This window comes from Hippocampus comes, unplaced genomic scaffold, assembly GCF_001891065.2.
Source record: "Hippocampus comes isolate QL1 unplaced genomic scaffold, H_comes_QL1_v1.1 scaffold174, whole genome shotgun sequence".
Taxonomy (NCBI): Eukaryota; Metazoa; Chordata; class Actinopteri; order Syngnathiformes; family Syngnathidae; genus Hippocampus; species Hippocampus comes.
This window is the reverse complement of record NW_017805983.1, coordinates 587,054-598,331: the sequence shown is the minus strand read 5'-3', so window position 1 is coordinate 598,331 and position 11,278 is coordinate 587,054. Positions and strand designations below refer to the sequence as shown.

The window sequence follows — 11,278 nt, the reverse complement described above, 5'->3', positions numbered from 1 at the left end:
CGCCTTACTATCCGCCGGAGTTTTTTTGGGCTAAAAACACCTTCCTATACATGGTCGTTTTTTTCCGTCAAAAAACGCCTTATGATATATACATGGTCGTTTTTTTCGGCTAAAAACGCCTTACTATACATGGTCGTTTTTTTTCGGCTAAAAACGGCCTACTATACATGGTCGTTTTTTTTCGGCTAAAAACGGCCTACTATACATGGTCGTTTTTTTTCGGCTAAAAACGGCCTACTATACATGGTCGTTTTTTTTCGGCTAAAAACGGCCTACTATACATGGTCGTTTTTTTTCGGCTAAAAACGGCCTACTATACATGGTCGTTTTTTTTCGGCTAAAAACGGCCTACTATACATGGTCGTTTTTTTTCGGCTAAAAACGGCCTACTATACATGGTCGTTTTTTTTCGGCTAAAAACGGCCTACTATACATGGTCGTTTTTTTTCGGCTAAAAACGGCCTACTATACATGGTCGTTTTTTTTCGGCTAAAAACGGCCTACTATACATGGTCGTTTTTTTTCGGACGTTTTTTCCGGCTTACAACGCCTTTCGATACATGGTCGTTTGTTTTCAGCAAAAAACGCCTTACTATACGCGGTCGTTTTTTTTAGGCTAAAAACGCCTTACTATCCGCGGGAGTTTTTTTGGGCTAAAAACGCCTTCCTATACATGGTCGTTTTTTTCCGTCAAAAAACGCCTTATGATATATACATGGTCGTTTTTTTTTTTTGGCAACAAATGGCTTACTATACATGGTCATTTTTTTTCGGCTAAAAACGCCTTACTATACATGGTCGTTTTTTTTTCGGCGTTTTTTTCCGGCTTACAACGCCTTTCGATACATGGTCGTTTTTTTCGGCTAAAAACGCCCTGCTGTACATTGTTTTTTGGGGGGCTAAGAACGCCTTCCTATTCATGGTCGTTTTTTGGGGCTAAAAACGTCTTTCTGTACAGCGTCGTTTTTTTCGGCAAAACACTGCTTATTCTACATCGTCATTTCGGGGGGAAAAATATCCCTTCCTATACTTGGTCATTGAAAAGCGCCTCACAATATATGGTCTTAAGTCAAGCGTTTTTTTTTCCTAAATGACCATGGATAGTAAGACGGGTTTTTTCCCCCGAAACTACCATGTCTACTAAGGTGCAGCACGGCAGGTTGACAGTGTCTTTCTGACACAGCGTCTCCAGTGTTAAGTCCGATCAAAATTTTCACTTACCTTTGCATGTTGGATTAGGAAACACACATAGGAAGGCCAGAGCCGGGATCGAACCAGCCCTCCTCTTCATGACTTTGTCGCTACTTTACTTGAAAGCACTTCATGGTAATTGTCACAAAAATGACTTTGTCATTACTCTCCCAACTTCTCGTCACATGTCCAGAAAATTTCAAGTGTTCCATTAACATGCCGTGCATGTTTTTGGAAAGTTTGAGGAAACCGGAGTAAAGAAAACCAAAGAAAACGCACGCAGCCAGGGGCACAACACCCAAACTCCACAAAGGAGGGCCGGAGCCGGAATCAACCCCTGCCCCTCTGCACTGGGAGGGCAACGCGCTAACCACTCGCCCAACAGCCCGCCACTGAAATATAAAGACATAGCAAATAGTAAATCGGAAATGCAAGACCAACATTCATCAGAAATGGTTTTAATGAAGTTATGAGTTTCTGAAAGTTCATGAAATGTTAAGTATTTTTTAAATACAATCAGGATTTTGACTACCTCCTTTTAATACAAATGAGGTTGCTTGCTCGACAGACAAAAGTATTGAGACAAGCCGTGGACTCAAGTACGACGTTCTAAAAAAAAATATATATATGGTATGGGATTCCATTCAGTACTGGATGCCCCGATACGGTTGGCCCTATTGTGCATGAGGATATGTTCAATCCATGTGATTGAATAAATATGTGAACCTCATTATTTGTAGAAAAATGTGGATATTTTTGTTTGGAAAACTACCACTTCATCATTATGATGCCCGTTAAAATACAGGTACCAGTGCTCGGAAAAAAAAGGGAATTGCATTTATTCGTTCTCGTCTTAAACCCCCCGCACCTGTGCTCAAGTCTTACTCAAGTGGGCGGGGGTCCATTTGTGTAATGTAACATGGGATGAAAAGAGCGGGCAAAGTTGTTGGCAACAGTGCAGCTCGAGTCTCTCTCCGACTGGGGGACCAAACACGGGAGGAGCAGCAAGAACAGCAGGAGGAGGTGAAATGGGACGGCAGCCCACAGGACCCGACAGAAGAAGGAGCGCGGTGGGGATGAGTCTCTCCTCCCTCTGGGTGGCACAGACACGCACAGACAAAATATACTCAAACATTCTTTCTATGTCCATTGTTGATTCAAACCTCTCTTCTTCATATTGAGTAAATACCTTTGAGTGGAAGGCGACTCCTTTGTTTGGGTGATGTGCCGAGATGAATCCAAAGGGACATTTTGACCTTTGTAAGTGTTGCAGTCCTGCATTTGAAAAGATAAAGAATGGATTACGTGTCAGATTTGGGAAGAAATAACCATTTTGATATCCATCTCGGAGAGGTAAAAATAAATCAATCAAACTGCGCGTTTACCAGACGTTGATGCAGGATGTTCAGGTCCTCGCTCACGTCCTTCAGGAGTAACTTCAATTTGGTGGCCGTCACGTGGAGCTTCTCCTGGGCCTCGTGGCTCCCCTCGCCCCCGTCCTCTGGCTGGAGTTGAAACCACAGGGTGTGGAGCGAAGCCTGCTGGCTCCGCCTCTCCAGGAGCTCCTCCAGCAGGGCCTGAACAGGCGCAAGGGTTCAACCACAGCTGACCAAAATTGAGGGCGCCTGAAGCTGGACTACGCCGTGTCTCAGCATGCGTAACGCGAGAGGCGGCGTATACAACACGCGGGGCTTTTTGGGGTCAAATTTTAAAATGCTGACAGGAGAAATGTTCCTCCCAAAGTGGAATATAAATGCTTCTGGCAGTTGAACGAACTAACAAATGAATACTGTCGCGCGGGCCTTGATTTTCATTCACTTTTGTTTCACAGCTAAGCCGTAACGGATGACCGTGCTCGACTGTGCGCTGTTGTACTGTGTACTGTTGTAGTTCTACAATGGGACGCCATGTTCATCCCCCATTTTTATCCTTTGACTCTCTTGTAGAGTATTTTAATATCACATGTTTTTTTTTTCTGCGTTCCACTCCTTCAAGGGCGGCATCCTGCCCAAAATAAATACAACAGCCCCAAATTTCATTTTATGGTCAGAAGCAGAATCCAAACTAACAATCTACCGCATGTCGGTGGAATGCAAATTTCCATTAACCGTTCTTGACCCAATTTCACAATTTTATGACCTTCACAAAGTCCAATAAGAGATTAGCATCATTTCAATGACCCTGTGAAGTCTTCCCAGATGTGAGGAGCCACTCACTGCACTTATTACAAAGTCAGCTGAATGCACACCGAGCTTACAGTGAGGGAGCGATGCTGCCGTTTCAGAATTTGAAGAGGCGTCTCCGGATCTCTGATGTCCACCGCGTCGCGTTTCTTCTCGGCGCACGCCAGCCACAGCAGCAGGGAATGGAGGCTCTCATCAAACTCCTGTACGGTAGATGGCTTGAAGTTAGCGCTTCCGAGGAGGGCGTGTTCTCAGACACGTCTGTTGGTTTGTTTTTCTCTTTTGCATAATACCCTGCATCCACCCAAATAACTAATAAATAACATTGTGTTCAAAGTGGCACTGAGAATATACTTTTTGCTGGAAACTCTTCACACACATCCGAATCATTGAAAAGGCCCACGAAAAAGGAGCCGCTTGTCAGTGACCGAGCAACTATCGAAATAAGATATTCATTGGACCGTAATTTAGATTTCTTCTAACCTGGCAGCGCATCAGAGTCCTTCTCAAACTGGTTTCCCACTGGTGAAGAAGTGTTGAAGCTCGGCTCCAGGCTTGGTTCAAATCGACGAGCTTCTCCTGCTGCTCCGGGACTTGCAGAGCGCGCAGGTTGACTGACAGCATGATAGGCTTGTAGTGCGTAAACATCTCCTTCATCTCCTGAAAAGGGATATGCACGCAAAACCATTTTCAAGAATCGCCAATGCTCAAATTTATGATTGCCTTCACAGTCGAGTGTGTCAAAAATATCGTATTGACTGCCATTGTTGTTTGGAAGCAGGAATATATTTATAATTCAGCCCTACAAGCCGGTGTAAACTGTAGGAAAGTCCCAAGACCGGCTCAGCGCAGCGGCTGGAGTGAGGACGCCCATCGGTCTTGAAACTATGCCAAACAATAACCGTATGATAAATCATCCTAAGAATTCCATAGCGAGTCAGAGGAGCGCATATTATGGATTGCAGAAGCCAGTGCGCCCCAGAATGCGCTTGGACAAACAAAACCCAAAGATGGCAAATTAACAATTCAACATTAGCACATGTCCGTATTTTTCATGATGCTGTACTTGTGATTATTTTGTTGCGGGCCTGCCCGTTACCTTCATCTCTTTCGCTCTGGTTGCCATGTCAACAATCCTGTTGCTTGGATGCGACTGCTGGAGGCGGTCCAGTTCCGGATGAATGTTGTCTAACCAGGAAATGACCTCATCGAGGTCAGATGTGACATTGGGCGGATCCCGGGGGTCGGCGTCTTGTTCGTTCCCGGACTGAGCCTGCAGCAGTTCCCAGCGTTCAATCACCCCTGAGAGAGCAAACACATCAGCTGAGGGAGCCTCTCATGCAAGCAAATTCTCAACACGTGCTAAAATCTTCCTTTTGTAAGTGCTGCTCACCTGACTGTTTGCCTGAGCCACCCGAGTTTGTCAAACCGAACTCTGGCTGCTCCTCCTCATTATCATCATCCAGGATCAGACAAGCTCTTTTCATGTCATCAATGTTGTCACTGCACTGGGACATTTGATGCGACTGGAGATAAAATGATACACAATAAGTGCAATTGGGCATCGGCGGTTGTCCTGAGACCTCCATCCACAGCCTATTCGGTTTCCTTCGGTGCTCAACGCTTTGCTTCCACATTAAACTGATTGGTTTGGATCTGGTGGGACGGTATTTGTGCAACGTACATGGACTAGCTTGACCGGCGTGCTGGTGAGGGCGGGTTGAACGTTGTGGTCGCCGGCGTCGGGTTCTTCATCTGTCGGTGATGGCCAGATTGGAGACTCGCAGGCAGCCATCAACCTGTCCGATACTGACACACAATAACTTATAGGGGGAATACATTTGGAGTCTTATGGGTGCGTTTGTCCGATCGGACTGAACGCTCATCAAACAAATGCGCCCTGTTAAATTTCAGCTGGAAACATTAAAATGTTGCACATACAAATGAGCTCGGAGGCATTTGTAAAACTAAAAAGCGGATACATGAGTGTGCGATATGGGCACAGTAAGCAGAGGCGAACGCTGTTCAATTATTTGGGTTGACGGAGACGAAGGGCTCTGAGGAAGAAAAGCTCGCCAGCAGCGGCAGGTAAGAGGGAGGAGGAGCAAAAATGTATTATTTGGGAGCCTCACATGAAGGGGACCTCTTCAGGAAATAAGGTCAACCTTGCAGCGAAAGGATCTGAAAGCGTCACAGTGACCCAGTTCGTGCAACTTTTTCCAATCAAGAATGTGTCAATGAGAAGAAAATAATGAGTGTGAAGATTTTGTTTGGCTTTGAATGCGTTTCCAAAAATCAGCTCCATGGAGAAGAGTGGCGCTAGACACGAATGAGCCAGAAAATGTTGAAAGGTTTTTGTTGCGGGGGGGGGGCAGGGGTAACCCACACATGATTGGTCCAATAAACGGGCAACCTCTTTAGGGAAGCAGCCTGCAGCAGATGTGCGCACTCCTCAATCCTAATCTAATTCTCTTTTCAACATCCAATCAAATGTCACCGTGGAAACATTGGATGCCCGAAATTTCATAACTGAAGGAAATGATTTTGTCTCAGAGAAAATACCCACCGCTTTTGTCTCCTGGGATTACTCTAATAACAGAAACAAGCTCAAGAAGAGTATTTGTGCATTTTTTGACAGAATAAAAGGAATACGGGTTTTTTTTTGTTTTGTTTTTTTTAATCGAACATGTACCATATTTTCCGCCCTAAAAGGCACACTGGATTATGAGGCGCACCTTCAATGAATGGCCTATTTTGTCATTTTTTTTCATATATTGGACGCACTGGATTATAAAATGCAATCTACAATGCATCGACTAGACGGAGCTACGCTCCTTCTGTTCGTTCGACTCAAGAGGCGTTCATGACCACCTCCGAAAAACGTAAATTAACGATTATTTCAATGAAACTATGAAAATTGAAAATAATGAATCAAAATAGAAAATCAAGCGAGGAAATCAAAATAAATTCTATCGGCCCCCCCCCCCCCTACAAAACTTATTTAATAAAGCAGCAACACAGTTCACTCAACCAACAGCAAGTTATAACATTGTAAGCATGTCTCCAGCAAGGAGCCATCTTGGGGTCGACATATTACCGTAATGACCATACACAAGGCACACCGGATTTTAAGGCACGCTTTTAAGAAAATGGAAGACTTTTCGGTGCGCCTTATAGTGTGGAAAATACGGAATATTATTTTGGATTTGTTTTGTTACGCCGTTTAGAATTAAAGTTACATTTAATGAATTCATCTCTGAGAGTGTCTGTTAAAGCTCATCACTATCTGCACACTTCTCATGCTGCATCTATTTGGATCTTGGAGGGGTACCGGACGAAGAGTTGAGTAAATGCGCTTTCTACCTGACAACGCACTGAAGTAAATTCCCTCTTCCTCGTGTCTTTTGTCATCCTCGTCATCCTCGTGGGATGATGAGCCGCCAACATCCCCGGTGTGGTCCCACTCTAACGGCAGCGAGTCGACGCTCACCGGCGTCTCCCGCCCCGACTGCTCCAGCGGAAAGGCCAGCGAGTGGGAGGGTGTGGCCGGCAGGCTTCCTTGACCCCGCCCGAGCCAGGGCCGTCCGATCAGCTCCAAGCTCGACTCCATGGAAAAGCTGACGCCAGGGATCTTCGGTTCTTCCGTGATCACCTGCGTCCAAAATCGATTTCTACAGTTCCCGTGATGCCGTCCGACAACCTAACCTTTTGTCATTCCAAAGATGAAATACGACACAATTTTACAACTGATAAAAATGGGGCTCACCGGCGGCTGGCTGAGACGTTGATGGAAGCGAACCAGTCGGCTGAAAACCTCCTGACAGTAGGAATGAAGCTCCTCCAGTTCTTCTTCTATCAACGCGGCATCCTGCGGTGAACTCTTCTGGATGAGACTTTCTCCAAACACGATCAGCCCATCAATGCGCTCCGTGTTGAGGATGATCTCCTTCTGGAAACTCTGCACGAGCAAAGACGAATGAAAAACGTCGCATGAAATATTTTCAAAGACAAACGGGCCAGACTTGTCATGTTTCAGGAATATCGAAGCAAGTCAAATCCTTTCAGGAGTTTGAGCCAAGCAAGTCCAAAGTTGATACAAGCATGACCAGAGTCCTTCCATCACGTGACAACTAATGAGCCACAAACGATTCTTTTGAAATTAGCACGGTGGTCCATCCACGGAACTCACACTAAGCCGTTGTATCTTGTGATGAACGTCGCTCTCAGAAAAATGCTCCACGTTGGTCAGCTGCAGATCCAGTTCCGTCAGCCACACCAACATGCTTTCGCGAGTGCCCTCAAATTCTTCTCGCTGACTGGTAAAATGCTGCAAGAAGGAGAGCGGAAGAGGAAGGATCGGATGAAGAATCAGCTCATCTTCAGACTCTCGCCATCAGCTTTGGTCTAGACCCGTACCTTCAGTCTGCGGAGGACGGCAGCCACCCGCCGGTGTAGAACGTACCAGCGCCGGTTGCCCTCGTGGACCATGGCTTTCTGCTGGCCGGCACGGTCCGTACGGTTCTCGCGGGCCAGCCGGCGGTACTGGTTGTTGATGAGTTCTAACTGGGTCAGCCTCTCATGCAACTGCCTTTGGAACCTCTGAAAGATATTGTACCGTTATGCGATGACGACGTTTTATCCGAAACTGTTCATTCTAATGAGACCCAATTGGAAACGTTGCGTCAAACACGCGAGTCCTCTCCTCAACTTGCCTCAAACTTCTTCAGCTCCTCCTTGGCAACAGCGTAAGGAACGTCTCCCGAGTTGGGGTTGGCGGCGGTCTTCTCCGCCGTCTTGAGCCAATCCTCAAACTGCGAATAGTCCTCCAGGAACTTGCACCACAGTCTCCATGTTTCCTCAATCCTACATTGGTGGAGGAAGGGATCAATGCTTAAAATAGAGTGACATTGTACTCATGGATTGTTTTTTTCTTCCCAACATTTTTAATGTTTTTTTTTTTTGTTGTTGGTTTCTGCACTGACTGATACAAAGATGCTCTACTTGAATTCCCACCTGAGTCGCCTGTCGAGAGACATGGCACAGATGGTCCTCCAGCGCTGGTCCAGGCTATGACTGGTTTCCTGCAGGGAGTCACTTTCCGCCTCAATGGTGCCGGCGGCGTCTTCGTCCCTCAGCAAAAGGTCGCACAGGTTGAGGACCGAGGTGACGCCTTCCGTATGCTGCTCGATGTCCCGTTGCAGCTCCTGAATAAAGCACATCGGCGGCAGACGTTGCTTCAGGCCCACCGACGCGCGCGCATTAGAAAGACCTCGACGGCCGCGTGGGCCAACCCCTTCCAAAATCAAACAATGGAGTTATCTCAATTCATGATTAATCTAAAAGACGGTCAAGGAATATGGTGTGCGTGCGCTACCTGCTGCTCAGCCAGCCTTCTCTGTATCTCCTGGTGATGACAAATACTGTAGGTAATGGGCCTGGACAGGTCGGCCTCCACGCGTGAAAGCCACGATCGGAGGTTGCTCATGTTTTTGTCCAGTTGCTGCACTCTCAAGAGAGTCTCCTTCAACTTTGTCACTCTAAACACACACACGCACGAAACTTCCGAGTTTCCAGCTGTGTCGAATGCAATTTTACTGTGACAAAAGAGATGGGAATAGAGAAAACTCCGCAAAATGGAATCCAGGAAAAAGAGTTTATTTTTAAGGGCTCAAGACTAATACAAATACAACAGAAATGGATCATCTAACCTGGAATTTTAATGAGATTTTAAATTGTTGTTGCAATTAGATTGTCTTTTAATTTTCCTTATTCATTTAGTTTCCTCGAAAGATTGCTCACACGAGGAAAAAAAAAGGGCAAAAATAAGTTTGAAGTATTTTATTTTTTTGCTCCAGCCATAGGACCGTGCAAGCTTTTTTTCCCTACAATCCATGACAAAAAAGTAAACATTTCAAGCAAGGAGGGATTAAAAAAAAATAGTTGAAAAGGTCTCTCTAGTTAATTCTCAGGTGTTTATCATGAGATCCCCCCCACAGTCTCCATGGCAACAGACCCCCTGACTGCTGTCATGGTAACGCTTGGGACAATAGAAGCTCTCCCCTTACGACTTTAAAAGCCTGAAGTGTGTCCCACTGGGGAGTTGAAGTTAATTCCACCCCCATTTGATCCTCTCCCTCCTGCTGAGGACCATCCAGGCCGGTCAGTGTGGAGATGGGGATGCTCTCAGTGCATATAATGAATACAAAAAAAAAAAAAAAATTAAGCCTGAACGGTTCTGGCCTCAAGGAGGAAACCTTAACTGCAATGGGCTCCACTTGTATACTGCTTTTAACTTCAATAAATACTGATCGCTATGGATAGATGAGTGCACATCTTTTCAGCCCCCCCCCCCCACACACACACACACACCATAGGGTTGACATAATTTGCCGTTTAAACTCATTCAGGAGTTGGTTAAACAAAGATCAGAGCTGTACACCCAGACCACACACTGCCTGGAGGTGACATTTCAGGCTTAAAACGGCATAGTCGGTGTAAATTCCCCTCCGCAGTCCACTAAATTGTTTCTTGCGCTCACTTGCCCTATCTAACTTTAGACAGCTCAACAAAAGCCAGAAGCTTAATGCGGGAGCTGAACAAAGACACAAAACCTCGGTCAGGGCTCCACCGGAGAAGGACAAGAGCAGAATGGGTGGCAGGGGGTGGGGGGGCTGCAGGATCAAGTGAGGATATTTGGGTGGTGGACAAAAGTTTAACAGGAGGGTTTGAGATTAGAGCTAATTGTTGAAAACATTGCGTTAATGTACGCACACTAGATAGCTAGCTAGATAAAAATCCTCAAATATCAGTTCAAATTTTGCAGCATCCGATTGATTTACATTCTGCACAACGTTATCCAAGGATGAAATAAATTCGACTGCATTGAACGCGTATCAATCTCAGAGCTGGGACTGTTTGGACAGTGGAGTCAGTGTGTCCAATCATGGTACCGATATTTTACCCTCTCGGTGTTGAACGACGTGCGAAATGTAAACAAACGGACATCGAGCATCTTAAAAAGAGACGAGTAGTATTTCTGGTTGGTTGTCGTCCATTTACAAGTCACCGAGTTCCTGCTTGGCTAGAAAAGAGCTCACGAGACAATGCCAAGGAATGTTTGGGCGACTTTCAGTTCCAAACAATGCGTCATTGTTGCTGTCCATATTTTGGCAAGGGTGTCCCCCTAGAACGCTCTCGTGGAATCGTGCTTTCGGGATCAACTGACATAATTGATGCTGACAGACCACTCCCCTTCTCCTACCGCACCCTCCCCCCCTGACGGAGCAGAGATGGAGGAGGGTAGTCGGTGAGGACATGAGGACATATGGCTCTGTCTGAGATCCGAGCAAAGTTTTGTGTTTTTTTTTTCTTCTTCTTGTTGGCCGAGTGTGTAGAGCGATCGGGGGATTCAAGCAGCTGCTCCTGCACAACAATGTCTTGCGGGGGTCTCCTTTATGATTATGGGGCGGGGCTTAACCTGCTTTGTGAACATTAGAAGTCATGGATTCCTGACAGCTGGAAAGCAGAGCGAGCAACAGCAGGTGGATAGGCTCAATTTAGAGCAATCGTGCCTATTAGGCAGGTTTTTTTTCCGCCTTGCTAAAATTTAGCCAGTTCTGGGAGGCGGTGCTGACCCAGGGAAATGAGCCATTAGGATTTTTGGGCCATTGGAGTCATGCTATAGTGAACGTTGAGTGCGCAGATTCAGGTTGTTTACTCACCTGGCCTCGATGTGGCTGAAGAGTTTGTGCCATCTCTGGTTAACCTCTTGCAGGGAAGCGCGCACTTGGGTCTGCTTGGCCTCGTCGCTGGCTAACAGCAGCTGCTCTCCGAGGTGCTTCAAGTGGCTTTTATTCTCACTGAACAAATTGATTTCCTCCATGCAATCCTAAAAAAAGCAACAT

At 46.0% G+C, this 11,278-nt stretch overlaps 1 protein-coding gene across 12 annotated transcripts in view; it reads right to left on the bottom strand.

Annotated features, from left to right (window-relative positions):
- Positions 1–1,901: 1,901 nt before the first annotated feature.
- Positions 1,902–11,278, bottom strand: part of syne2a (spectrin repeat containing, nuclear envelope 2a) — a 40,992-nt gene continuing 31,615 nt past the window's right edge. For 10 of the 12 annotated variants that reach the window (XM_019891051.1, XM_019891053.1, XM_019891054.1 and 7 more), the window contains 16 exons: positions 11,096–11,262; positions 8,749–8,911; positions 8,388–8,578; positions 8,087–8,237; positions 7,791–7,973; positions 7,564–7,701; positions 7,141–7,332; positions 6,738–7,026; positions 5,059–5,183; positions 4,768–4,900; positions 4,474–4,697; positions 3,858–4,034; positions 3,449–3,577; positions 2,577–2,768; positions 2,381–2,466; positions 1,902–2,284 (listed from right to left, as the gene is read on the bottom strand). In XM_019891051.1, the coding sequence (XP_019746610.1) occupies positions 2,077–2,284; positions 2,381–2,466; positions 2,577–2,768; positions 3,449–3,577; positions 3,858–4,034; positions 4,474–4,697; positions 4,768–4,900; positions 5,059–5,183; positions 6,738–7,026; positions 7,141–7,332; positions 7,564–7,701; positions 7,791–7,973; positions 8,087–8,237; positions 8,388–8,578; positions 8,749–8,911; positions 11,096–11,262 (2,748 nt within the window). In that variant the 3' untranslated portion in view covers positions 1,902–2,076. Of the gene's footprint in view, positions 2,285–2,380; positions 2,467–2,576; positions 2,769–3,448; positions 3,578–3,857; positions 4,035–4,473; positions 4,698–4,767; positions 4,901–5,058; positions 5,184–6,737; positions 7,027–7,140; positions 7,333–7,563; positions 7,702–7,790; positions 7,974–8,086; positions 8,238–8,387; positions 8,579–8,748; positions 8,912–11,095; positions 11,263–11,278 lie in introns of those variants that run through there. The other 2 variants (XM_019891059.1, XR_002170681.1) reach the window with 2 other exon arrangements.